The sequence below is a fragment of the Caloenas nicobarica genome, chromosome 27, assembly GCF_036013445.1.
Source record: "Caloenas nicobarica isolate bCalNic1 chromosome 27, bCalNic1.hap1, whole genome shotgun sequence".
NCBI lineage: Eukaryota > Metazoa > Chordata > Aves > Columbiformes > Columbidae > Caloenas > Caloenas nicobarica.
Genome location: NC_088271.1, coordinates 2290271 through 2316670, shown reverse-complemented (window position 1 = coordinate 2316670; position 26400 = coordinate 2290271). Strand labels below are relative to the sequence as shown.

Here is a 26400-nt window from a genome sequence, read left to right as displayed (position 1 = left end):
GCAGTGCGGGGGGGCTGGGGGGTGCGGGTGCTGCCCACCCGCCTGCAGCCCCCCCTGCTCCCTTTGTCAGGCTGCGGGGCACACGCGTGTGCAAGCGCCCTGCGCGAGTGTGCGTGTGCACAGCGGGATTTGCGCGGGGATGTGGTTGTGCAGCGAACAAAGCCCGGGGGGTGGGCGCGAGGGTGTGAACGGGGTGTGAACGGGGGGGTGGGCACGGGGAATTCGCAGGGAGTGTGAACAGGGGGGTGTGCACAAGGGTGTGGCCGGGGGTGTGCACAAGGGTGTGAATGGCGGGGGGGGGGTGTGAACAGGGTGTGAACGGGGGGGTGGGCACGGGGGGAACGCACAGGGAGTGTGAACGGCGGGGTGTGCAAAGGGAGGTGCACACAGCAGGGGGTGCACGGGGGGGCGCAGGGTGCTGTATGCACAGCTATAGGGTACCCGTGTGTAGGTGTGTGCACACGGGCTGTGCTGTGTGTTGTGCAAAGGGAGGGGGGGTGCACGCTGCTGCAGTGTGCGGGGAGGGGGGGCGGAGGTGCACGTTGCGGGGGGGTGCGTGGTGCAGGGGCGGTGCGTGGTGCAGGGGGTGCGCACGGCGCGGGGGGGGCCGTGGTGCAGAGCGTGTGTTCTGCAGAGCCCGGGCATTGTGCACGGGGAGGGGCCGGGGGGGATGCCCGGTGCAGGGGGGGCCGCGGGGGGGACGCCCGGTGCAAACCCTGCGCGGCTGCGTAGATGCTGCGAGGATCCCGCCCCCCCCCCGCGGGTTCCCCCGCCCCCGCAGCGGAGCAGCCCGTTGCCATGGTTACGCCGCCCCCGTCCCCCCGCGGGCTGCGCACGGCCCCCCCCGAACGGAGGGAGTGGGGAACAGAGCGGGGGGGAATCCCTGGAGGGGTGGGGCGGGGAATCCCTCCCCTCTCCGCCCCCCCGCGGCGGGCACGGACCCTCCGCTGTAGCCGCTTTGTTGCGGGGGGGGACACACCGGGACCCCCCCGCGCTGCAGCGGGAGGGGGGTTCCCCCGTTAATCCCCTGGGTGCCGGGATCCCTCCCTGTACCGCGGGATTCCCCGGCATCCTGCCTTTGCAATGGGGGGGGGTCCCTCCCTTGCCCCCCCCATTAACCCCACCCTTGCACTGAGGAGGGTGCCCAGGCCCCCCCCACTGAGGGATTCCCCTATTAATCCCTTCTTTACAACAGGGGAACCCCCACCCTGCACCGGAGGGGTTCCCCCAAAACCCCTCCCTTGCAATGGGGGATCCCACCCCCAAACTGGGGGGGGCAGCCCCCATTAGCCCCTTCCGCCTCTCCCACACACCGAGCACAGCAGGGGGGGTCCCCTGCATCAAGGTGGGGGGGACGATCCCCTTCTACTTGTGGCTAATATGGGGACACCCCACGGAGAGGGGGGGCCCTGCATGCCGCAGCCCCCCCCGAGCAGTCGATTCCAGAATATCCCACCCAGGCCCCCCCCCAGCACTGCGGCAGAGGAGGAGGAGGAGGAGGAGGGTGGGCTCTGCTGCACAAAGGCAGGGCTGTGCGGAGCCCACAGCCTCTGCGCAAGGGGGGAGCGGGTGCGGGCAGGGAGGGGGGCACCCCGGCCCCCGCCCCGGGCTGGGGAACACTCACGTGTGCAGGCAGGGCGCAGGCAGGCGCGGGCAGCAGCGGTGGGCTTGGGCTTCGGCAGCACGGCAGCCAAGGGCAGGGCTCCTGCAGCCCCCCCGCTGCAGCGGCTCAGCCACAACCTGCTGGTGGGGGGGGGCACAAAGGGGGCCCCCCACCCTGAGAGATCCCCAGTCCAGGCAGGAACCACAGCACAAACTCCAGTGGGGATTTTTAGCGGAGGACACAGCCCCTCCCCAAGGAAAGGAGAGCCCTCCGCTCCCTCCCCAGGCATTTATTCCTTCAACAAATGAACAGGGTTTAGTTTTTTGGGTTTTTAAAATTTTTAATTGGGTTCAAACACAACAAACTTCTCACAAAAGGGGAGACAGCAGGTGCATTCCTCCCTGTCCTTGCCAGCTGGGTCTGAGGGGGTGGAGGGGTCAGTGGCAGGGCCAGCCCAGCTCCTTCAGCCCAGAACGGCTTCAGCTCGAGCATCACTCCCTCCAAAACCCCTTCACCACGCACGTTAAACACCCCCAGGACTCCTGCAGCCCCCCGCCTGCTCACAGCAACCCCCGCATGGGGACAGAGGCCACACGCCTGGGGACGAGCCCAGTTTGGTTTGTGCCACCAGGACGCCGAGCCAGCCCTGGTAACACACACAGGGGAGCACCCGCGGCAATGCTGCCCGGCCAAGGGTTTAGATCTTCAGAAAGAATTTCACTCCCAAAAAGAGACCAGGAGGGGAGAGAGGGAGGAGAGGAAAGGCCACGGCACCAGGCAAAGCCTCTCCAGCCCTGGCCCCCCAGGGGAGCTCACCCGTTTGTTTGCCAGGACTGACCGCGGATGGGAGAAGCGGCAGGTTCCCTTCTCGCCGCAGTTCTTGGGTCACGGCCCCCGCGGGAAACCCCCTGTCCCACCAGGGAAGTCACACCGAGAAGTGTGGCAGAAGGAGCCAGGCGGTGCCACGTCATTCCTCTCGTTCCTCTCGGAAGATGGAAGGTTATTTTCTCTCTTCCCCACCGCGCTGACGGAGGTTCTGCTCCCGTTGTGGTTCCTCCTCCCCACCGAACACACCGCCGGTTGAGACCGCAAGGAGGAAGGTGCCCGGCGGCGGGCAGGACAACAGCCACCGCTGTCTGGAGTCTCTTTGGGGACATCCCAGCGCCGAGGACGACACGAGCAACGAGAGGTCAAGCGCCTTCTGTGTGACGGTCGCCAAAATTCACCCTGTGGAATACAAGAGCGCGGCGTGGCCACGGTAGAGACGGGGATGAACATGGTTTGGCTCAGGTCCGGCTGTGAGCGGGTTAATGGGGTTCCTACCATGGCAGGTTGCCCATGCTGAAGGTCTAGAAGCGAGTTATTAGCTTTTCTTTGTAAGACAACAACCGAATTTGGAAGCGTGAAGGTAGCGTTAGTTTGTCCAGGTCGCTCTGCGCCAGTTGCCTGTGGAGGTGTGAGCACAGGGAGGGGACAGGTCACCGGTGACGGTGGTGGGATGCTGCAGGGTCCCCAGCAAGCCCTGGCCTCGGGCTTATCTTAAATCCAAGAACAGAGAAAGACAGAAAGAAAGTGGGGGCAGGGGAGGGAAACCAAAGGCGAGGAGGTTCCTCGTGTCTCCTATTTCCAGCCAAGCAGAGCCCCATGGCTCCAGCCCACCATCCGAGGGGGATGAGCGGCTCTAGTTCTACTTTTGGCTGTTGTAAGCTTTGTGCCTCTGGTTCATGGGGTTTTCCGGAGACTTCATCCACTCCTTCTTGAGGAGCTGCTTGAGCTGGGACAGGCGCATGTTGGGGTTCTCCTGCTTCAGGCGCGGCAGGTTGAGCTCTTCGAAAGCCGTGAAGGCAGCTTTCATCCGGCGCTCAGGGTGCCGGTCCAGATCATTGGCGACGCTGCCAGGAGGGAATTTGGAGAGAGACGTGGATCAGAGACACCTCCCCGCCGGCACCAGCCGCCCGCCGCGCTCTGATCCCCTGTCAGCGCAACCAAGTGCGTGCAGAATAACTCGGTGATAAAGCAGATAACCCCGCGAAGCTTCCTCAACCCACTTCAAATACTCTCCACAGAACAACAGGGCAGGTGACGTGTCCTGTTTGTGCTGTCGAGATAGAAAGTCACAGGCAAAGCGTAAAAAAAAAAAAGCCAGTTCTTGGGGAGGGAGCGCCTGCAAGAATTTCTCGTGAGGAAAGCGACACTTCGAAGGAGAGCGCGGCGTACCTGAGGACAGCGATGGCATCTTCAATGGTCCTGGCCTCCACCGAGCCCTCCTCCAGCACCCTCCTGTTGATGTTCTCCTCCAGTGGCACCTCCAGGTGAGTCTTCTCCTTCTCCACTGCACAGGGAGGGGGGAAAGGAAGAAATGTTAACGTCAAATCCAGCCTGTGCCAAACCCTCCGAAGAGGGAGAGTCTTTCAAAGCACTCAGAAAACTCAGCCAGAGTTCCGTCCCAGGCCTGGAAGAGAAGAGCTCCTGCTCTGCAGCTTTGTTTCTCCACCTCAAGTTGAAAAGTGGGTATTTTTTCCCCCCTCATTCCCCATCCCGCAGCTCTCAGGGCCTTTCCGCGGTGCCACCAAACCTGTGTCTGCATTCTCCTTCTGCTGCTGGTCTTTCCTGATCGTCTCCTCAATCTGGGCCCTGGTGACTTTGCCCGGTGTGACCTGCTTGGGTGACTTCCCTTTCAGCTTCGAGTCTTCCTCCTCCAGCAAGCGCTGCAGCTCCTTCTTGCGCTCCAGCTGCTCCAGCCGCCGTTTCTCCCTCTCCTCCTGGAAGGCACAAAGGACCAGGTCACATCCACCCTTCCACTTTCCATCACCTGCCAGCGCAGAGGGAAGAAACCAGCTCTTACAGGAGCAGGGAACCCCACTGGAGTGGGAACAGGCACCTCATTTCTGTAGCTAACACAGCGCCGATGTCACCTTATCAGAAGGGACATCGGCTGGTTCCCCTCGACATCCAGAATAATAATCCCCCCGTCTGCAACCATGCGCCGGCCACCCATGATGCCAGCGCCGCGAAACACAACCCCAAGAAGGAGCGGGAGGCACCAGCCAGGGCTGCTGACAATCACATTAAGTTTTCCACTTTAATTTTAATAAGTGGCCGGAGGTTGAAAGTTCAGCAGTTGTTCGAGACGAGCCAGTCAAGAGGCTGAATTCATCCCCGGGCTTGGCTCGTGCTCTTCCCAAGAGCCGGGGCGGGCGGTTAGACTGAGTCCAATACGCGGCGCAGCTCTTGTGGTAATTTTAAAGTGCTTCACAAGGAGTTTAAGAGCCACTTTGCCCTCCAAGGCCAAGAGAAGAGGGTGACGAGCCTGTGCAACGGGCCCTTAGGGGCTTTCAGCACTTTGGCTTTTTTTCCTTCTCTCCCACAGCCTGTAAGGTCTGGCAAAAAGAAACAACAAGTGAACATCTCTCTGGGGCAGCATCACAACATTCCGTATTTCAGTTAGTTACGTGGACATTTAATTACGGCTCTCATCCATTATTCACAGGGGCGGCACAATGAACTGATCGAGCGTTAACGAACAGGTTCACTCCACCCCAGCAGTAACACAACCTGCCGTCTTCAGCGGTGTTTAAGGAGTAGGAGCAGAATTACAGGCATTAGGGTAGGGCCCAGCAAGGCTGAGCTTTGAGACTCTATTGAACAGCAAAAAAAACCCCCAACCTGTAAGTCTCTCCACAGCTCAAGAGTTTAAACAAAACCCCATCAAAACACAGAATCAAAGCCAACAAATACTGAATCAAAACATGCCCTGGGGCTGCTGCTGCTTCTGTCAAGTGTAGCAAGGACCGGGTCTTCCATCCAAGCTGGGAAGGGAAGGAAAACCTCGCCTACCTCCACTGCGAGCAGCTGGGGCCAAGGATGGGAAAAAAAAGCCATTAGAGGGACGAAGCCTTTATTACAACCAGCAGTCTTCAAATTCTTGGTCATTAAGCGCTTAGTTCCAGCGCCGTGAGACACAATGCCCCGGCAACTGGACTGTGCATGATTTCAAAGTGCAAACTCACTTCTTTAAGACATCGGCTTTCCCTGCCCGCTGCTTTCCTGTCAGGCCTCTCCCTCTTCTAGTAAAGGCTGAGTAAACAAATGTGCTTGGTCTCCCCAAAACTGGAGAGATTAACGTGCCAAAACAGAAGGAGCGCTGCAGAAATCGCTGAAGATCCAGCGGTCAGAGCAAGCCGTTGAATTGGATGTAAAGCACACGCGAGAGAAGCCGCACTGTGTGTTCGGGATACCGGCATCGTGCCTAGAACACGGGGCAGAGCAAAGAAACTGTCCCCTGGCTGCTCATCCTGTCCCTGATGCTCAGGGGTGACCAAACCCTGGCAGGGTAAACGGTGAGAACCTCAGCGGCAGCGTAGCCGTGGCTTGAAGAATTCAGGAGACAGGTAAGGAGCGGATGCACAAGTACGAGTGACCTAAGGGAAGAAAGCATTTCAGAACAGAAATGTTATTTATAGTTAGAGAAGATGATCGTTTAGCCCTGATCACAGAAAGGGACCTGTCCTGCAAGGCAGTCACGCAGCCCAGCGGGGACCACGACACGTCTGTTGGAGCAGAAATTCAAGGATAATGCCCTGCTGCTGGTAGCGCCTTTCAAACAAAACTCTCCGGAGAGGACACATCCACGTGGCGATGGAAACGGAGGTGTGGAGCCTTCCTCCCGCGCTGCCGGGACGTCCAGTTCCTCCTCCTCCAGCTGCCGGGGTGAGTTGCTCCCTGGCATTCACCAGCGAGTTTCTATTTGCAGAAAGTAAATAAGCTGGCACCGTTACTATTTTGTCACAAGACCCGCAAAATCAACACGCTCGGGTTTCCCCAGTGGCCCGACATGTCCAGGTCTGCTCTGCACCTTCCGCAGTGCTCAAAGGTCAATCCCGAAGCACAAGGGGTCTGAAATTGTCTTTTTTTTTTTTTTTTTTAAGATTTTTTCTCAGGTTGGGCCAAAACGAATTAATCTTTTGTGAGTCAGCTTAAATGTTCTGATGAGAGGGAGGTTTGGATTTGTCTAAGTGGAACGTACTGCAAAGCTATTAGAAAACTGGAAAGGAAATGAATAATTTTCTCCCTCCACATCGCTGCACTCCGCAGGGCGCTGGGGGGAGCCGGGGGCGAGATTTCTTTAGCTGGACCCTTCAGCTCCCAGGGGTTTGTGCGTTAAAACGCGAGTTTCCAGCCTTGCAAAGAGCCGCCTGAGCGAGGAACAATTCATTAGCTTCGGGAACAGCTCCCCACCTGCTCAGGAGGAAGAGAACAAGGTCCCACGCGCACGGCTGTGAGAGTGAGCGGTCAATCAAAGCGGCCGCACTCCAAATCAACCTCTCCGCGGGGAAACGTGGAGAGTGAGCCGCCAGCCCGGCGAAGCACGAAGGGGAAAGCGATGTAAGAACATGACGCAGTCGGAAAAGGAGCCGGGCAGAACCAACCTGGAGCATGTCCGAGCACCCGCTGGGCTCTCGGAGGTTCAAACACGTCCCTTCTGTCACCCACGGGCAAAGCAAGAGGTGAAGGGACACTGGTGAACTGAGGAAGCTGGTTCTGGGGTCTGAAACCCAGCCTGGTGTCTCCCCAATACACCTCTGTCCCCTGCATTGCCCATTTGTGCCATCAGATTTTGGTATTTTGTAGCCGGTACCACGCGGATATCCTCCAAAAAGGGAAGAAGAGTCATTAGAATTGTCTCACATTTTATCTGAATAAGAGCTGGTGCCACAGCTGAGTAATTCTACACTGAATCAGAGGAGAAAGGGGACAGAAAGTCATCACCACAGCTGGGACCTGTCGGTACATGAGCCTGCCAGCCCACAGCCCGTGACCGAGGGGAACGAGAAAGGCACAAAACGCCCCAAAAGAGTCACTGCACCCTCACGCACCATCTGTGCTTTTCCAGCACAAGCGCTCGCCCTGCATTTAACTCACATTTTTCCCCAGACCCTTTGCACACCAGTACAAAAAGTCTCCGGCTGCGAGACCTCTGCCCTTGACAGATACTCCACGGGTCCTTTCTTCCCGGAATTTTCCAGCAGATTTGACGGTTTGTCACCCTTCCAAGCCTGCCTGCAGCTTCGCCCGGGACACACACACGGCTGTTCCACCACCAGACACACTTTAGCTGATTGCAGGGAGAAACCCACACCGCGATCAGGCTGATGAGCGTCGTGCTCCGAGCTGCAGCCCAGCCTTGCGTAGGAGGGGACAGAAAGGATGAAAACACCCGAATGTTACACGAAAAGCGGTTACCTGGGTAAAACCCTGAGCCTTCCAGCAAGGATGTTGATTTTGTGATTCCCAGCCAGAGCTCTCCAGGGAAGGTAACAAGCTGCAACTTGTGCTGAAGCGCCAGAGGAGGAATGCGCACAGGGCAGGCTGGTGACATTGGCTCAGATGTTCCTTTATGCATCATGAAGCCACCAGACAAGTGTCACCCTCTGTTAGCAGAGGACGGTTGCTTCCAGAACAGGGCAGGGGTGGCATTTAAAAAACCCCTAAAACGTTGCAAACAACAGGGCAGTCGCCTGGTGACAATGAATCTCACAACATTTTGAAAATTCAGCTTCCCTACACCAAACTATTAATGTTGATGCGCATCGCTGCCCCAATAGCGAGACCATAGAGCCACCGAACCCCAGAACGGAGCTCCAGTGCTCGTCTGCAGGGGAAAAGAGATTAAATGGAGCGCACAGGGTTCGGTCTCAGCACATCCCAAAGGCTTCCAGCCCATCCCAAAGGCTCCCAGCCACTCCGGCAGCACAGGAATCGCAAGGTGCTGCTGTGAACATGTTGCTGCCATCGCCCGGAGAGCCGGGGAAGGGCTGGAATTGCTGCGAGCATCCTCCTCCACCCACCGCCATCCTCCCGGCAGCGACACGAGTCCCTCCCGCAGCATATGGACGTTTGACTCCCGCGAATGATGCGGTTTCTGTCCTCTCTGGGATGAGGATGGAAAATCATTCACGATCTGAGTCACGCGTTCCTTCCCCGCCGGGGTGCGACGGGACGCGGGCAGCTCCTTCTGTTCTCTGTGCGGATGTTCCACCCTGACGGCGCTGGAGAAGCAGCTGAGGAAGGTTTTACCGACTTATTTTCCCCCAGTAAACCCAACACTTTCCTGTCTGGTGGCCGTTTGCTCGCCCTCACAAAGCCCCAACCTTTCCGTGTGCAGATACAGTGAGAGCCGGAGCCCTTCGGGCAGGACAACCCTTCACCTGAGCTGAGATCTTTGCTCTCCAGGGGAACACATGGGAAGCAAATGCACTAAAACCCAGCATCTAGGTGAAATTCGGATGTAAATACTACAGCTACGTGGATGTGAATCCTGCAGGAAAACCAGCAAAGCGCTGAGCGGACTGGCTGAGGTGCCGAGTGGAAACACCTCACTGGTTTCTCTCAAATCCAGTCTGAAGCTCTGGAGCGGCCACTGGTTTCCCAGCTGGCAATTCCAGCTCCCCACTCCAGCCTCCCGTGCCCGCAGGAGCCTGTTTTGGAAGCTCAAATAGGTCAGTGTTGCCAAAATCTTAAGTAGAGCAATAATAAGTCCTTGTTCCGGGAAGTAATTAGGCAGCATTACAGGATTGCGTGGGGGAACAGCACCCAGGACTCCAAATTCCAAACGTCAGGGCACGTTTTAGGGGTGAACTCACACAGACGCATGCACCGACAGAGTTCAGAAAGCACCAAATTCAGAGCAGCGCAAACCCAGTAACCCCATAAATCCCATTTCTGTCGTCAACAGAAGCCCCGTCTCGTTAGCAAGAGTGTAAAAAAAAAATCATTTCAGAAGAGGCAGCTAAGTTATTACCAACAATTGCTTCTAGAAAAATGCACAAAATGTTAAAATGTTAATGTTAAAAACAAAAGAACCTAGAAATGAGCACTGAAGTGCTCTGTTTATTGATCACCAAGGCAGAGCAAGGTGCCAAGAGCAAACCAGAGAGAACCTTTTGGAAGAGACGGGTCCTGATGTGTCGCACACCAAATTAGAGAGGGGAAAAAAAAAAAAAGGGTTACAAAACTTTAACTACCCAATTTGTTTTTTCCTTTTACAAAAAAATCAAATGAAAGGTAAGAAAGGAAAAAAAGCTAAAGAACTGCTGGGTCCACTATCAATCCCTGCAGCAGAGTTCCTGATCTTTCACCTAATTCAATTTTAAAGGACTCCAACAATAAAGCTTTTACTGCCTCCCCTGGGGAGTCAGCTCCGAGATCCACCCCATTTCTGAATTACACATCAAAGCGTAAACTCACTCCCACGCTGGGCTTCTTTTAGCTCCCAGAGAAGCCACTAGTTCCAGGTTTTCTGCCTAAAACCAAGCGCAGGATGAGGCCTGGAGAGAGCGACAGATGAGGAGAAGCCCCTTGCTTAGCAAGGTGTGATCTCATGGACCAAATGGAACATCCCCTTCTACCTGACCAGGAATTCACCTTCCTTTGTTCCTTCCTCATCACGTGTTTGTCTTCGTCCTTCCAGTAGGCATCTTCCAGCTCCTGCTGCCGCTTGGCATCGGCTGCTGCCTTCGCCTCAGCTTTCCTCGCGCGGGCAGCAGCCGACTTGGTGTTTTCACCTTGGAACTTCTTGGGCATCACTCAAGGTGCTCTGGAAAAAAAAAATAAAGAAGTTCAGATCGTTGCCCTGAACAGGATCTTGGGTTCTCCATCACCCCGGGAAGTAGGAATAGCTGGAGCTCACACCATGAAAACCCCTTTTTTAAAATTGCCTTGCATTATTTCGACATCCTGGGCAGAACAGATCTCGTAATCCCGTAGCTTACCCAGGAGGAACTCTGCTCATTCTGCCCCAGACCCGCGGTGGGAAAAGTCCCTCCTGTGTATTTATTGTGCTGCAACAATACAACGAAGCGAGCTGCTGGGTTTCTGGTACCCAGCCAAAAGCAGCGCTGCCCTGCAAGGCAAAACGGTCTCTGCTGCCGAGTTAAAACAGGGCTGGGGGCTCTTGCTCTGCACCGGGGGCTCCGAGGGGAATCCACCGCTGCCGGCAGAGCAGCACAAACGCTGCATCGCACCCTCTGTCTGTGCAGAAATGCAGCCTGTGGCCCAGATTAATAAATGACCACGCAGATGTGCTGTATTTCATTTTCAGGGTAGGAAAAGCCTGAAAAGCCAAGCACAGCAGCAGCCTCAAAACTAACCAGGCACTAAGCAAAGCCCTCCTTGTTCGCACGCTGCCCATGCAGACGCCACGTTCTGGATCCTAAACCTTTACTTTTAACGACAAATAACTACTTGCTACACAAGAAACAGCGGAGAAGGGCTGATGTTTAGGGCTGTCTGCTCAAGTCACAGACTTTTCCAAGCCTGGGCTGGATTAAATCCCTTCTCTACCCCCCGCTATGTGATCTGACTCTTCCTGAGGGGCACGATCCGGGCTGGGCCCCGTGGCGAGGCGGGGGGGGCAGGGACGCCCCCACCCCAGGGGCTGCACCCAGGGCCCCCCGGGCCTCTCCGCCCCGTCACCCCCAGCCCTTCCCCTCTCTCCCGCTCTCCCTCCGCACCCCCGGCCCGGCCCGTCCCCTCCCCTCAGGCCGGGCCCTGCTCCTGGTCCCGCCGCCCCCTCCCGCTCCTACCCGGTCCCCGCCGCTCCGGCCGTCGCGCACGTTGCGCGTCACCGCTGCGCCAGGTCGCCCCCACGGGAGGGGCGGGGCGAGCGGCGCCGCCGCCATCTTTGCTAAGGGCAGGGCCCGTTCCTCCCGGGCCACGGCGCTAGGCCCGGTGGCGGCGGGAAGCGGCGGGTCGGACAGCAGCCCCCGCCCACGGTAGTGCCCGCAGTGCGGCGGGCAGGCCGAGGGAGAGCCCGCAACCCGCTCGCCGCTACCGCTGCCCCTGCCCGGCACAAAGATGGCGGCACCCCCCTCCCCGAGATGGCGCCTGTGGGCGGGGCTAATTGTACCTGGGTGGGCGGGGCTTAGCGGGGCGTGTCCCATTGACACCTGGGCCGGGGTTCTCAGGGCGGGGCCCATTGTTATCGGGATAGGGCGGAGCTTAGCAGGGCGGGGCCCATTGTTATCGGGATAGGGCGGAGCTTAGCAGGGCGGGGCCCGTTGTTATCGGGATAGGGCGGAGCTTAGCAGGGCGGGGCCCATTGTTATCGGGATAGGGCAGAGCTTAGCAGGGCGGGGCCCGTTGTTATCGGATAGGGCGGAGCTTAGCAGGGCGGGGCCCACGCCCATGAGGACAGCAGGACCTCAGCCCCCCAGTTGTCCCCAGCCCCCCCAAGGACAGGCTCCTCCTGGCCAACAGCTCCTCCTTTATTGGGGACCCCGGGACAGGGACGTGCACCCCCTGTCCCACCCACCGGACCCCCCCACGCGCCCCCCAGCACCCTACACGTGGGTGTCCTGCAGCAGCCGGTCGGTGGCGGTGCCGGGCTCGGGGGGGCCCCAGGGGGGGCTGCCTGCCCCGTCCGGCCTCGCTGGCGGCACCTGGGGGGCTTCTGCCTTGCCCAGGGGCTCTTCCTCGGGGCTCTTGGTGCCCGCGGGGGACACCGAGGACGTTTGCTTGGTGATGTCCCACCACAGCACGCCCGGCGGCAGCCGTGTCCGCTTGGTCGGCCCTGCCGGAAATTGGGGGCCACGGGGAGGGTCTGCGGAGGGGGGGACCCCAGCGTGGGGGTCATGTCCTCACCCGTCCCCCAGCCTCACCTGTCAGGGAGCTGAGCAGGACCCCGACCACCACGGTGGTGAGGGTCCCCAGTGCCCCGTAGTACAGGTAGGAGATGGCGTAGAAGTCAGCCAGGATGGGCGGCCTGCGGGGGGGGGGAAGCGGGGACGGGAACAGCAGTGTGACATCACAGTAAATGTGGGAAGCAGTGTGACGTCACAGGGAATGCAGTGTGACATCACAGTGGGCGTGACATCGCAGAGAACAAGGACAGCAGTGTGACATCGCAGAGAACAAGGACAGCAGTGTGACATCACAGAGAAAAAGGACAGCAGTGTGACATCACAGAGAACAAGGACAGCAGTGTGACATCACGGAGAAAAAGGACAGCAGGGTGACATCGCAGAGAACAAGGACAGCAGTGTGACATCACAGAGAAAAAGGACAGCAGTGTGACATCACAGAGAACAAGGACAGCAGGGTGACACCGCAGCAAGCCACCTGCCCCTCCAGGACCTTGTCCCCCCCGCTGCCAACCCCCCAACCCGAGCTGTCCCCCCCTCACCGTGGCGGGGCTGGGGGGTCCTGGCGGGGGGGCAGGGGTCCCAGCAGGACGGTGCGGTTTGCGCCGGCGGTGTGGTTGTAGAGCGGGCAGAGGGTCCCCGAGGCGGGCAGCACCCCCATGGTGGCAGCACTGGGGGGGTACATGGTCCCCCCCACGGCCACCCAGAAGGAGAGGGCAAAGCCGACAGCCAGACCCCCCAGCACACCCTGCGGTGGAGCAGAGGGGGTCAGGCTGCTGTGGGACCCCCACAGCCCCCCCAGACGCCTCCACGGGACTCACAAACGTGCTGCACAGCGGCAGGAACATGCCCAGCAGGAAAGCCCCCAGCAACGGGCCGCTGATCACCCCCATGACGGTGAACGAGCCCTGGAAAGGGGACGGAGAGCTCTGCGGGGGGGCTGCGGGGGGCTCAGAGCAGGAGGAGGGCACTTGGCTCTTCCCCAGCCCCTCTGGCCCCCCCAGCTCAAGGGCTCTCGGGTGCCCAGCGGTGTGTGGCCGGGTCTCGTTTGGCCGGGCAGAGCGGGTGGGCGATGGGGGGGCAGCGGGGGGGGCTCACCTGCAGCACACCCCCCCCCAGCAGCGAGGCCAGAGCCGCCACCGTGATGCACAGGGTGCCGTAGATGAGCGCTGCGGGGAGATGGGAAGGCTCAGCACCACGGCACGGGATCATAACATCACTTTGGTTGGGACAGACCTTCGAGATCATTGAGTCCAACCATAACCCACCCCCGGCACTGCCCCATGTCCTGAGAACCTCATGTCCGTCTGTCCAACCCCTCCAGGGATGGTGACTCCAGCACTGCCCTGGGCAGCCTGTTCCAATGCCCCACAGCCCTTTGGGGAAGAAATTGTTCCCCAGATCCAACCTCAACCTCGCCTGGCGCAACTTGTGGCCATTTCCCCAGCTCCCTCAGCCGCTCCCATCACACTTGTGCTCCAGCCCCTTCCCCAGCTCCGTTCCCTTCTCTCAACTCGCTCCAGCGCCTCGAGATCTTTCTCATCATGAGGGGCCCAAAACTGCCCCCAGGATTCAAGGTGCAGCCAAATATGTCACGGCACAGCGCGGTGCAGCGCAGGTGACACCGCCCAGCCCGGCGTGGCCCCATCCCCACTCACACAGCCCCTTGGAGATGAGGGTCAGCCTCCGCGGTGACAGCGCGGGCAGCTTGGGCTTGATGATGTCCTCGACGGTGACGGCCGCCATGGCGTTGATGCTGGTGGAGGCCGTGCTGGGGCGGGCGGCAGCGCTCAGCCCCGGCAGCCTGCGGGGTGGGGGGGCCGCAGCGCCCTGCCGTGGGGAGCTGTGGGGTCCCCTCGGCGTCCCCATCCTCACCTGAGGGTCCCGCTGTAGGCACAAGCCAGGAACAGCCCTGGCACCCCCGGGAACGTCTCAAAGATGTCGAGGACCAGGTAGGGCATGTACTGTGGGGGAAGGCGGCTGCATCAGGGGGGGCAGGACCGCAGGGGACCCCAGACCCGCAGGGGGCTGAGACAAGCACCCAGGGACCTGCCCTTCAACCCTCTCACCCTTCCAACCTCGCTGCCCTCAGTTTGGTGCTCAAGAGGGCAGAGCCGGGGGGAGCCGGTACCTGGTCCGGGGCTGAGATGTAGCCGGCGAGGAGGGGATCACAGTCTTTGTAGAGCGCAAACATCACAAGGCCACAGGCCACCGCGCTGGAGACGATGCAGAAGAGCCCCACTTGATTCACCAGCAGCGCCCTGTGAGCATGGAGCACACCCGGCTGAGCAGGGCTGCAGGGGCTGTGCAAGGGTGCAGGGGCTGTGCAAGGTCTGTGCAAGGATGCAGGGGCCGTGCAACGGCTGTGCAAGGGTGCAAAGACTGTGCAAGGGTCTGTGCAGGGGTACAAGGTCCCTGCAGAGGTGCAAGGTCCATGCAGGGCTGCAGAGTCCGTGCAAGGGTCTGTGCACGGTGCAAGGTCCATGCAGGAGTGCGGGGGCCATGCAGGGGTGCAGAGTTTGTGCAGGGGGTGTAACGGCCATGCAAGGATGCAGCATTTGTGCAGGGTCTGTGCAGCGGTGCAAGGGTTCTGGGTCTGTGCAAGGGTTCTAGGTCCATGCAGGGGTGCAGGGTCTGTGCAAGGGTTCTGGGTCTGTGCAGGGGTGCAGGGACTGGGCTCCCCAAGGGGGACAGGCTGGCATGCAGCCATTCCCCCCACCCGAAGCAGCTCCATCCCACGCAGAGCAGGACCCGGCCGATTCCCGAGGACTCACATCCTGGCCTCCCTCTCGCTCCGGCAGGCCACATAGCGCTGGACCTGCGCCTGGTTGACGCCGTACATGGAGAGCCAGACCAGCGTGCCGCCCAGCACGAACGTCCACACCGTGTACCGGCTCCGCGGGTCCGGGTTGAAGCTGGGCACAGCAGCATGCCGCCAGGGCCGGGGGGTGAGCCGGGGTTGGTACCGGCCCCACCAGTACTCCCGGGATGGGGGAGCAGAGTCAGGACCCAGCGGGACGGGGGGGACTCACTCGCCGAAGTTGAGCCGGGAGCCGTTGGCGGCGATGGCCAGCACCCTGCCGGGACCCCCCGCCAGCAGCATCCCCCGGATGATGATGGCGATGAAGCCAGAGAGCATCACGAAGACCTGGAAGACGTCGGTCCAGATGACAGCCTTCATCCCGCCCTGTGCCAGATGGAGCTGCGGGTTAGCACTGGGGACCCCGGGGACCCCCAGGATCCCCCGTCCCACACTCACTATAGTGGTGTAGAAGGTGCAGATGATGCCGGTGGAGAGCAGGGATGCCCAGATGTCCAGACCGGTCACTGAAGGGGACAGGAAGATGCTGAGCAGAACCCCAGGGTGCAAACACCTGGGGTGAGACAGGGCTGCAATGTCCCCAACACGAGGATGGGGACATGACAGCGAGCAGCGCCCCCTCCCCACTGCACCTTGGTTGAGGATCAGGGCGGGGGCGTAGATGACAATCCCCGTGTACAGCGTCTGCGGGAACAGGGGAGTCAGCACCCCGTCCTGCGGCACCGCGGGCACCGGGCAGGTGACGGTGGCACCAGCGGGGACGGGAACGATGCGTGACGGTGCCGCCCCAGCACGGCGTGTGGGAAAACACTGAGGTTTTCACTGAAAACAGGGCTCCCACCGGGCGCTGTTTGCTTTGAGCCGCGGAAAACAAGAGCAGGGGAACAAGGACACCTCCCGGGGGCTCAGGGCATGGCTGGATTCAAGCCCCCGCCATGTCCCCTCTGTCCCCATCCCACCCGTGCACCACGGACACGCACCGTGGCCACCACGTACTGCGCGGTCCCGCACAGCCGGACGCTCCTGCTGAACCGGCGCTCCAGGTACTGGGGACAAGGACAAGGGAGCATGTTGGTGCCATCCCAGCACCGAGGAACCCCCGGGGTGGGACGTGTCCCCCACCCCGTTCCCACCTCGTAGGTGCTGGTGAGCCCCAGGCGGTAGAAGACGGGGAGGAAGAGGCCGGCGGTGAGCAGCGTGTTGAGCAGCTGCCCCAGGCACATCCAGAGGAATTTGGCTCCGTAGCGATACGCCTCCGCCGGCACCCCCAGCACCTGGATGGCTGACATGAAGCTGGCGGAGAGCGAGAGCCCCACGGGCAGCGCCGACATCCGCCGCCCCCCCGTGAAAAAATCCTCCGAGGTTTTCTGGCCGCCTTTGGCGAGGCCGTGGAACAGCCCGATGCCGGTGGAGATGAGCAGCATGAGCCCGAAGACCCCGTAGTCCCAGAGGCTGAAGGTGAGCTGCTCCGGCACCCACAGCTCCAGGCTCCCCGTGGGGGCCAGCGTGGCGGCTGCAGGAGGGGGACACCCCCTGGCCGGGCACCTGCGGGCAGACGGGAACGTGGCACAGGGATGAGGACAGGGCACGGAGGCGCTGGAGAAACTGGAGGGGAGAAAACTCTGTGCAATTTTCAGCTGATGTTTGATGAGCAGCAGAAAGGACTGAGCACGGTGTGGAGAACAGGGATGCCACCCCATCCTGTCCCGTCCCATCCCATCCCACCCCATCCCCTCCCATTCCATCCATCCCACCCCACCCCATGCCATCCTATCCATCCTGTCCCACCCTGTCCCACCTCGTCCCCTCCATCCCACCCCATCCCCAGGAGGGTCGGTGCCGAGCGTCTGACTGCAAGAGGCACAGCCTGAGCTCAAGCAAGGAAATTTCCCCCAGTACCTCCCAGTTCAGAGCCCGCAGGGAGCGGGGAGCAGCAGCGCCTGGTCCGGCTGCTCCGGGGAAGCTCCGGCACCCGAAGGACGTGTCCGGGGATGGGGGGAGCGATCCTCCCCAGCCAGCGCAAACAGGGAGCGGCAGAGCCACCACCGGAGCCAATATATATCTCCAGCTGAGGGAACAAAACAAACCAAAGCTAAACCTTTATCCAGAAAAGAAAAAAAAAAAGCAGCTGGTTTGCAGGCAGCTGGACCCAGTGCTGAAGCAGCGAGGAGGAGAGCGGGGGGCTGCCCGGGGGTCCCTGGGGACAGAGGAGGCTGTGGCGATGTCCTTGGTGGTGACGAGGGGCCGGCGGTGGCTCCGGCTCCTCCAGCGCATGGGGCGGGCGGTTCAGGGCGTCGGGGAGGGACCCTCGGCGGGGAGGATGGAGCCGTCGAAGGCCACGTCCATAACCCCTTCCCTCCCACCCGCCCCGGCACTGGCTGGCCCTGGGCACAGCCCGGATGGGGACACAGCACCCGTGTCCCTGTGGCCCGTGGCCCCGGTGAGCGCGGGGACAGCGGGACAGCTGCGGGAAACGTGGCACCCAGGCGTGGGGCTGCTCCGGCTTCCTCATTCCCCGGCACAAACGCTGCTTTGTCTCACCTGTCCCCAGGTTGGTCCCACGGGGATTACCCCTGGGGACAAACCTGCGGCTGGGACTGGGGAAGAGCTCTGACGTGGGGACAGAGCCATCGCAGGGACACCAACCCTCCTGAGGCAGCACCGCGGAGCAGACAAGTGTCGCCATGGCTCTAGCCATGATGGCTTTGTCCCCAACGCCCATCCATGGGGACAGGGCTGGGCAGGACGCCCTTCCCCATCGCCCCCGGCTTTGCCTCCTTGCCAAGCTGCTTAGAGCAGCAAAAAGGGGAAAAACAACAAGCGGCGGCTGCTGGGCCCAGCCACATCCGCTGGCACCGCACGGCACCGAGGGCACGGTGACACCAGCGGCACCCTGGGGCCGGGCCGGCCGCGGCAGGACTGTGGTGAAGGGGCTGATCCCATCCCGTGGGGCTGTGTGTGGGGCAGTGAGGGTCCCGGCCATGGGGTGCAGGGGGGGCAGGGGTGTGTGGGCAGCCCCCAGCCCCATGGGGTGGAGTGGGACACGGCGGGACACGGACGCCCTGGCAGAGCATCGCCCATCCCGTGGTACCCACGGCATCAGGACCAGCGAGGTGCTCCGTCCATGGGGTCCCCAATGGGGCATCCAGCACCAAGTGGGGTGTCCAGGGCTCCCAGCCCCTTCAGCCCTCACCCAGTCCCTGCACCCTGGGGTGGCTTTTATCTGTCCCCACCCTGTGACCCCTCCGTTGCCAGGAAGCCACCCACGGGGCGGCTGCGGGCAGGAAGGAAGTCACCGCGGGGATTTTGTGACTCTCTCCTTCGCTTGCAGCCTCCGAGCAGCTGCCTACGCAGCCCCGGAACCCAGACCCAGCGGCACAGCCCAGCCTGGGACCCGCTGCTGGGGCTGGAGCACACGGACGCAGCAGGTACCGCGCTGGCACAGGGGGGTTGTGGGGTCCGGCCATGGGGATGGAGCCGGATCCTGTGCCTGGGAGCGATGCTGGGCATGGGCGCGTGGCCCTGAGATGGGCTGGAGAGGGTGGGTTTGTCCACATGCCTGGAGAAATGGCTGCATGCCTCAGTTTCCCCTCCCTCCTTCCCAGGACGGGCTCTCCCCAGCCCTGGAGATGCTCCTGGGGGGAGGATGCCAAGGGAAATGCGTGGGGAAGGGCATGTGAGGGGCAAGGCGAGGGTCACACTGCGGGGGACAGTGCCACCAGCACCCCACGCTGAGCGCCCCCCGTCCTTGCAGCCATGGCCCCGCTGGGCGAGGAGACGCCGCTGATCGGGGAGCGCTCCTGCAGCCTCTCGTCCACCGAAACCGGCACCCTCCAGGTGTACCTGTACCACCGGGGGACACCAGCACCGCACAGCCCCCCCGGCACCGCCGCCGGCATCCTCACCTTCACCTTTGGCGAGTACACGGCCGAGGAGCTGTGCGTCCACGCCGCCAAAGCCTGCGGTGAGCAGCGGCCCGGGGGGGCTCGGAGCACCGGCTGTGGGCTGGGGGGGTGACAGGTGACAGCCCCGCTCTGTCCCCAGGCGTGCTGCCCGTCTGTCACCCGCTCTTTGCCCTGGCCACCGAGGATCTCAGCTGCTGGTTCCCCCCCAGCCACCTCTTCACCGTGGACGAGTCCTGCAGCCAGGTTGTGGTGTACAGGATCAGGTACAGCCCCCGGGGACACGCCGGTCCCACTGTCCCCAGCCCGGCTCCCTGGGGACTCTGATGGCTGACAGGCTGTGCGGGATGCGGGATGCGGTGCTGAGCACCCCCCGCTCTCTCTATCAGGTTCTTTTTCCCCAACTGGTGTGGACTGGGACACTCCCACCGCTTCCAGCTGCTGAATGACAGGGCCAGCCCCATCCTGGACTATCCTGTCATCGATTACCTGTTCGCCCAGGTGAGCCCTGCCAGGGCCATGTCCCTGTCCCCAACACCCGGGGACACAGGGCAAGCTCCCGCGTGGCTTCTCGGGTGCGTGGGACACATGAAGCTCATTGTAGCCTCCGCGCCCTGCCCAGTCCCGCAGCGATTTCATCGGGGGCCGCGTGGCCGTGGCGCTGAGCCTGCCCACGCAGGAGGAGTGCCTGAGCCTGGCCGTGCTGGACATGCTGCGCATCGCCAAGGAGGAGCAGCAGAGCCCCGGCCAGGTCTTCAGCTACGTCAGGTGAGCTGGGGGCTGTGGAGACAGCCCAGCATCCCTGGGGACAGCCCGGTGTTCCTGGGGAGAGCCTGGCATCTTTGGGGACAGCCTGGTGTCCCTGGGAACAGCCCAGCATCCCTGAGGACAGCCTGGTACCTGTGGGGACAGCCTGGCATCCCTGGGAATAGCCTGGTACCCATGGAGACAAACTGGCACCCATGGGGACAGCGCAGCATCCTTGGGGACAGCCCAGTGTCCCTGGGGACAGCCCGGTACCCAACGTCGCCTCATGTCCCCATCCCCGGCAGCTACAAGTCCTGCATCCCGGTGCCGCTGCGGTGCCAGATCCAGCAGCACAACTTCCTCACCCGCAAGCGCATCCGGCGCCGCTTCAGCAAATCCCTGCGGAAGATCGGGGGCTGCCAGACGGACGGACGGTACCTGAAGCTCAAGTACCTGCTGGACCTGGAGCGGCTGCAGCGGCGCTGGGCCGAGGAGAGTTTCCCCGTGCGCTCGCCTGGCTCCGCCACCGACATCGTCATCCACGTGGCCGGCGAAAGCGGCATCTCCTGGAGCTGCAACGGATCCGAGGTGGGGGCCGGTGGCTGAGGGGCATGCCCCGAGGTGAGGGACACGGTGACCAGCCCAGGTTGTGTCCCCTTTCAGAGCCGCCAGCACTTCTGCGACTTCCCTGACATCACCGACATCAGCATCAAGCAGGCGAGCCGGGACGGCGGCCCCGTGGAGAACCGCGTCGTCACCCTCACCAAGACGGACAGCCGGGCGCTGGTGAGCTGGGGGCACACGGGGGGTGCCCTTGGTTGGGGGTCGGTGTGGGGCTGACCCCGCTTTGCCCAGGAGGTGGAGTTCCCCACGCTGCGGGCAGCCTGCTCCTTCGTGGCTCTCATCGATGGCTACTACCGCCTGACCGCGGACCCCCACCACTACTTCTGCAAAGAGGTGGCCCCCCCCCGGCTCCTGGAGGATGTGGAGAACCAGTGCCACGGGCCCATCAGGTGGGTGCTGGGACCTCCCCCTATCACCACCCCCAACCCACGGGCGATGGGGAAAGAAACCATGCGGGGAGGAGCCCCGGGAGCGCTGGTCCCCATCCCGCTCACCGCGCAGGGGATGCTGGGGTCACCCTCTGGGGACACCGCGGTGGAAGGGTGAGCCACAGGGTCCCCGGGGTGTCCCCGAGGGGGACCCTGCCCCAGTTGTGCCGTTTGCAGCTCCGAGTTTGCGGTGCACAAGCTGAAGGCGGCGGGGAGCCCCCCGGGGCTGTACCTGCTGCGCCGCAGCCCCCAGGACTTCGACAGTTACCTGCTGACCGTCTGTGTTGAGGTGAGCCCGGCACCGCCACCGGCACCACGCAGCATCGCGTGGGCTCCCACGGGTGTCGCTGGGAGGGAACCGCGGGGCTGAGACCTGGTGTGGTAGGGATGGTGCCACCGGTGATGGCCCTTGGGGACAGGCACAGCCCCGGGGCTGTTGCGGGGACACGGAGAGCAGGGGGGGTTTGGGGGGCTCTCTCTGCACCCCTGAACACGGTCTTGCCCCCCCAGACCCGCTGCGGCCGGGACTACAAGCGCTGCCTGATCCGCAGGGACAAGGAGGGGACGTTCTGGCTGTCGGGGGTGTCGCGGCGGTTCTGCAGCCTGCGGGACCTGCTGGGCACCTACGGGCGCTGCGGGCTGCAGGCGGAGGGCACCCGCATGCGCCTGGCAGCCTGCTGTCCCCCCCTGCCCAAAGGTGACACCGCGGGGTGGGGGACAGGGCCGCGCACCTGGGTGACGTCACAGAGCAGGATGTCATCACAGAGCGAGCTGTGTGACGTCACAAGAGCAGGCTGTGACGTCACAGCGCGGTGAGGTCGCGGCGTGGGCCCCTCACGGCTGCTCACCCCCCCCCCTCCAGACAAGTCCAACCTGCTGATCGTGCGCAGCGGCTGCCCCCGGCCCCCCGGCTCCCCCGCCGCCCCCCGCCGCAGCCTCAACCAGATGATGTTCCACAAGATCGACCCCCAGAGCCTCACACGGGTAGGGGGGGGATCAGGGCACCGGCGGGACAGGTGGACATGGCGATAGACCCCCCCACCAGCGTTTTCTCCCCCCAACAGGGTGAGAGCCTGGGCCAGGGCTCCTTCACCCACATCTACAAGGGCATCAAGCGGGACCAGGAGGAGGACGGGTGCCACCAGACCGAGGTGGTGCTCAAGGTGATGGACGGCAGCCACCGCAACTGCGCAGAGGTGAGGCGGCAGCAGCCCCCCAACCGGCACCGGGGGGTCCCTAGGGCCCCCCCTGAGTGATGTCCCCCCCTCCCAGTCCTTCCTGGAGGCCGCCAGCATCATGAGCCAGCTGTCCCACAAGCACCTGGTCCTGCTGCACGGCGTCAGCCTCGGGAAGGACAGTGAGTGACCGTCCCCTCGCTGGCACCGCGATGGCACCGCCGGGGGGGGCACACACCGGACCTGCCTGTGCAACCCCCCGCAGGTATCATGGTGCAGGAGTACGTCAGGCACGGGCCCCTGGACCTCTACCTGAAGAAGAACCGAGGCGAGGGGAAGGTGACAACGAGCTGGAAGCTGCAGGTGGCCAAGCAGCTGGCGTATGCCCTCAACTACCTGGTGAGTCAGTGTCCCCTGGGCCACGCGTCCTGCAGCTCCGGCGTGTCCTCGTCCTACAGCTCCTGTGCATCCGCATCCTGCAGCTCCAATGCATCTGTGTCCTGCGGCTACCGCACATCTGCATCCTTCAGCATCTCTGCATCCATGTCCCACGACCCCCACACATCTGTATCCCATGGTCCCCACATATCCGTGTCCTGTGGTCCCCACACATCCATGTCCCCTGGTCCCCACACATCTGTGTCCTTCTCCCGTCCCCAGGAGGACAAGAGAATCACCCACGGCAACGTCTCCGCCAAGAAGGTGCTGCTGACGCGGGAGGGGGATGTGGCCAGCGGCAGCCCCCCCTTCATCAAGCTCAGCGACCCCGGAGTCAGCGTCACCATCTTGGCCAAGGACAGTAAGTGCCTGTGCTGACCTGGGGTGTTGGGGGGTGGCAGGGCCCCCCCGGCGGGTGCTGAGCAGGGCTGTCTCTCTGTCCCCAGTGCTGGTGGAGCGCATCCCCTGGGTGGCCCCCGAGTGCCTCAGTGACCCCAAGAGCCTGGCGCTGCCGGCCGACAAGTGGAGCTTTGGGGCGACCCTCTGGGAGATCTTCAGTGGTGGCAACATGCCCGTCAGCCTGCTGGAGCCCCAGAAGGTGACGCTGTTCCCTTCTGCTTCATCCCATCCCTCCTGTCCCATCCTGCTGCATCCCAACCCTCCTTCCCCATCCCTCCCACTCCATTCCGCTGCATCCCAACCTTCCTGCCCCATCCTGCTGCATCCCATCCGTCTTGCTGCATCCTGCTGCATCCCAAACCTCCTGCTGCATCCCAAACCTCCTGCCACATCCCACTGCATCCCAACCCTCCTTCTCCATCCCTCCTGCCCCATCCTGCTGCATCCCATCCGTCCTGCTGCATCCTGCTGCATCCCAAACCTCCTGCTGCATCCCAAACCTCCTGCCACATCCCACTGCATCCCAACCCTCCTTCTCCATCCCTCCTGCCCCATCCTGCTGCATCCCATCCGTCCTGCTGCATCCTGCTGCATCCCAAACCTCCTGCCCCATCCTGCTGCATCCCAAACCTCCTGCCACATCCCGCTGCATCCCAACCCTCCTTCTCCATCCTTCCTGCCCCATGCCACTGCATCCCCACCCACCAGCCCCTCTGCCGCCAGCCCCATGCTCTGTCCCGTCCCCACAGAAGCTGGATTTCTACCAGAACAGCCTCCAGCTCCCTGCACCGAAGTGGACAGAGCTGGCCACGCTCATCACGCAGTGCATGGACTACCAGCCCGGCCGCCGGCCCGGCTTCCGCGCCCTCATCCGCGACCTCAACAGCCTCATCACCTCCGGTGAGCCCCAGGACCGGGGGTGGGATGGGCACGGGACCCCCACGATGTCCTTACCAGCCACCTTCCCCAGATTACGAGCTGCTCTCAGACCTGTCGCCCAGCGACGTGACACTGCGGGACAGCTTCTGGGGGTACGAGCCCCTCTCCATGTGCCAGGACCCCACGCACTTCGAGGAGCGGCACCTCAAGTACATCTCGCTGCTGGGCAAGGTGAGGGTGGGCAGAAGGGCCCCCCAAGACTCAGTGCACGAGTTTCTTGCAACCCCCCTCCTTACCTGCATTTGGGGCATAAAACCCCCTGCTCATTGGGGGGATGCTTTTTCCTGCAAAGCTGAGAAACACTTGGTTTGTGCTCTGTGTGGGGGATCTGGGGGGATCTGGGCGGGTCTCTGGGGTCCCCCAGCATCCCACAGCCCCTCCTGGCTATCCCTGGCCAGGGCAATTTTGGGAGCGTGGAGCTGTGCCGCTACGACCCACTGGGTGACAGCACGGGCGAGCTGGTGGCGGTGAAGAAGCTGCAGCAGGATTCGGCCAATGAGCTGCGGGATTTCGAGAGGGAAATCCAGATCCTGCACTCGCTGCAGCACGAGTTCATCGTGCGGTACCGGGGTGTCTGCTACAGCCGGGGTGAGCATGGCTGGGGGGACGGGAGCAAACAGGGCTGCCCATGGTGATGCTGCCCACGGTGATGCTGCCCACATCCTGGCCGGTGGGTGATGGATATTGGTCGACAGTGGCTGTATGTCAGCTACCAGTGTGCGCCCAGGTGGCCAAGAGGCCACCAGCATCCTGGCTGGTACCAGCACCAGTATGGCCAGCAGGACCAGGGCAGTGACCGTCCTGTGCTGGGCACTGGGGAGGCCAAACCACGAATCCTGGGGGCAGTTCTGGGCCCCTCACACCAAGAAAGAGCTTGAGGTGCTGAGGCGAGTTGAGAGAAGGGAACGGAGCTGGTGAGGGGCTGGAGCACAAGGGTGATGGGAGCGGCTGAGGGAGCTGGGGGGTTTAGCAAAGAAACGGCCTCAAGTTGCACCAGGGGAGGTTGAGGTTGGATCTGGGGAACAATTTCTTCCCCAAAGGGCTGTGGGGCATTGGAACAGGCTGCCCAGGGCAGTGCTGGAGTCGCCATCCCTGGAGGGGTTGGACAGACGGACATGAGGTTCTCAGGACATGGGGCAGTGCCAGGGCTGGGGAACGGTTGGACTCGATGATCTTGAGGGTCTTTTCCAACCAAAACGATTCTGTGGTGTGGTGCAGGGCGGCGCGGGCTGCGGCTGGTGATGGAGTACCTGCCCAACGGCTGCCTGCGCGAATACCTGCAGAAGAACCAGCCCCGCCTGGACCACGGGACCCTGCTCCTCTACGCCTGGCAGATCTGCAAGGTGGGACCACGGGGAGCAGCAGCAAAGGGGGTCCCGCTGTCCCAGGAAGGGGATGGAGCAATGCCAGGGGGTGGTGGTCCCACTGGGATGAGCCCCCCCCGGGATGCTGCTGGGTCCCGGCCCCAGTGAGCAGCCGCATCCCCCTGCCAGGGGATGGAGTACCTGGGGGCGCAGCGCTGCGTGCACCGCGACCTGGCCAGCAGGAACATCCTGGTGGAGAGCGAGACCCACGTCAAGATTGGGGACTTTGGGCTGGCCAAGCTGCTGCCGCAGGACAAGGACTATTACGTGGTGCGGGAGCCCGGCCAGAGCCCCGTTTTCTGGTGAGGGCAGCACCGGCAGTGCTGGGGGTGACACATGGGGCTGAATCCGGTGCTCAGCACCCTCCTGCCGGCAGGTACGCACCCGAGTCCCTGGCAGACAACATCTTCTCCCGCGCGTCGGACATTTGGAGCTTCGGGGTCCTCCTCTACGAGCTCTTCACCTACAGCAACAAGAGCAAGAGCCCCTCGGAGGTGAGACTCCCCCATCCCCAGGGTCCCGTTGTCCCCACCCCAGACCCGTTACCTTTGGGACGAGCCCCGCGGTGACACCGTCCCGTGCCCGCAGGAGTTTCTCCGCATGATGGGCACCGGGAAGCCGGCGCAGATCATCTGCCACTTGCTGGAGCTCCTGAAGGAAAACCAGCGGCTCCCGGCACCGCCCGGCTGCCCCGCCGAGGTGAGAGCCCCCCCCGGGCTGGCGGGGGTCCTGGGGGGGGGCAGTCCTGGGGGGGCCACCATGCTCCCCTAATGGCCCCGTCCCTTGTCCCCAGGTCTACGCACTGATGCTGAGCTGTTGGACTTTCGCCCCCGCCGCCAGACCCACCTTTGGGCAGCTGGTCCCCAAGATCGAGGCGCTGCGGGATGGCCGGAGCAAAGCGCGTGGGTAGCCCCCCCCAGCTGGCAGTACGGGGGGGTACACGGTCCCCATTGCCTCTCACCATGCAATGCTCCCGCTGCCCCTGCACACGGGCACTGCTCCTCTCTCCCCGCAGCAGGCAGACCCCCCCACAGCGATGCCACTTGTCTTTTACCCCCGCTCTGCCTGTCACTGTCCCCACAGCAGGATTTGGCTGGTTTCTAGTAAAGTTTGGTAAATTTGCCAGCTGGGGTGAGGTGAGAGGGGATGCACAGGGACCTCGGGGACCCCCCAGGACAGAGCACTTGCTGGGGGTAAATGCCGCCCGGTGGCTTTGGGGGCTCCCCTTGCCTCCCTCAGCCCATGGTCCCCCCAAGCCAGCCCTGTCCCCCAGGAAAGCTCCAGCACCTACATCCTCATTAACAACACAGCTTTATTTAT

At 62.4% G+C, this 26400-nt stretch overlaps 3 protein-coding genes across 4 annotated transcripts; 1 reads left to right on the top strand and 2 right to left on the bottom strand.

The window, feature by feature from the left end:
* Positions 1-1928: 1928 nt before the first annotated feature.
* On the bottom strand, positions 1929-11263 carry CCDC124 (coiled-coil domain containing 124). Of its 2 annotated transcripts, none has more exons than XM_065652685.1 (5): positions 11188-11263; positions 10028-10199; positions 4179-4365; positions 3821-3935; positions 1929-3495 (listed from the first exon to the last, which is right to left on the bottom strand). In XM_065652685.1, the coding sequence occupies exons 2-5, from the start codon at positions 10184-10186 to the stop codon at positions 3291-3293; spliced, it is 666 nt and encodes a 221-aa protein (XP_065508757.1). In that variant the 5' UTR covers positions 10187-10199; positions 11188-11263; the 3' UTR covers positions 1929-3290. The 2 variants fall into 2 exon arrangements, with proteins under 2 accessions (XP_065508757.1, XP_065508758.1); XM_065652686.1 differs by lacking the exon at positions 11188-11263 and adding an exon at positions 10753-11050.
* A 680-nt stretch (positions 11264-11943) lies between these two features.
* On the bottom strand, positions 11944-18092 carry SLC5A5 (solute carrier family 5 member 5). Its single transcript, XM_065652853.1, has 15 exons — positions 17926-18092; positions 16198-16609; positions 16045-16110; positions 15697-15748; positions 15503-15570; positions 15276-15430; positions 15018-15158; positions 14375-14504; positions 14119-14207; positions 13902-14014; positions 13342-13412; positions 13069-13151; positions 12786-13016; positions 12262-12365; positions 11944-12173 (listed from the first exon to the last, which is right to left on the bottom strand). Exons 1-15 carry the CDS (start codon positions 18090-18092, stop codon positions 11944-11946), a joined length of 2112 nt encoding a protein of 703 aa, XP_065508925.1.
* A 317-nt stretch (positions 18093-18409) lies between these two features.
* Positions 18410-26169, top strand: JAK3 (Janus kinase 3). Its single transcript, XM_065652220.1, has 24 exons — positions 18410-18492; positions 18819-19028; positions 19109-19232; positions 19356-19467; positions 19589-19734; positions 20019-20301; positions 20377-20499; positions 20569-20726; positions 20943-21054; positions 21276-21462; positions 21628-21749; positions 21830-21961; positions 22038-22122; positions 22206-22339; positions 22601-22739; positions 22825-22976; positions 23527-23677; positions 23748-23887; positions 24115-24304; positions 24935-25059; positions 25210-25382; positions 25457-25574; positions 25669-25779; positions 25874-26169. The coding sequence occupies exons 2-24, from the start codon at positions 18821-18823 to the stop codon at positions 25988-25990; spliced, it is 3342 nt and encodes a 1113-aa protein (XP_065508292.1). The 5' UTR covers positions 18410-18492; positions 18819-18820; the 3' UTR covers positions 25991-26169.
* The last annotated feature ends 231 nt before the right edge of the window (positions 26170-26400 follow it).

Excerpts from the sequence above, each read along its gene's own strand:
- CCDC124 (XM_065652685.1), bottom strand. The coding sequence starts at position 10,186 with ATGCCCAAGAAGTTCCAAGGTGAAAACACCAAGTCGGCTGCTGCCCGC. Across the intron at positions 4,366-10,027 it reads TGAGGAAGGAACAAAGGAAG|GAGGAGAGGGAGAAACGGCG; the intron begins GTGAATTCCTGG and ends TGTGCCTTCCAG. Across the intron at positions 3,936-4,178 it reads GAAGGAGAATGCAGACACAG|TGGAGAAGGAGAAGACTCAC; the intron begins GTTTGGTGGCAC and ends CTCCCTGTGCAG.
- SLC5A5 (XM_065652853.1), bottom strand. The coding sequence starts at position 18,092 with ATGGGGCTGGGGGCTGCCCACACACCCCTGCCCCCCCTGCACCCCATG. Across the intron at positions 13,413-13,901 it reads CCTCATCTCCAAGGGGCTGT|CGCTCATCTACGGCACCCTG; the intron begins GTGAGTGGGGAT and ends ATCTCCCCGCAG. Across the intron at positions 12,174-12,261 it reads CCTGCTCAGCTCCCTGACAG|GGCCGACCAAGCGGACACGG; the intron begins GTGAGGCTGGGG and ends AATTTCCGGCAG.
- JAK3 (XM_065652220.1), top strand. The coding sequence starts at position 18,821 with ATGGCCCCGCTGGGCGAGGAGACGCCGCTGATCGGGGAGCGCTCCTGC. Across the intron at positions 19,735-20,018 it reads CAGGTCTTCAGCTACGTCAG|CTACAAGTCCTGCATCCCGG; the intron begins GTGAGCTGGGGG and ends CATCCCCGGCAG. Across the intron at positions 22,977-23,526 it reads GCCTGCTGGAGCCCCAGAAG|AAGCTGGATTTCTACCAGAA; the intron begins GTGACGCTGTTC and ends CCGTCCCCACAG.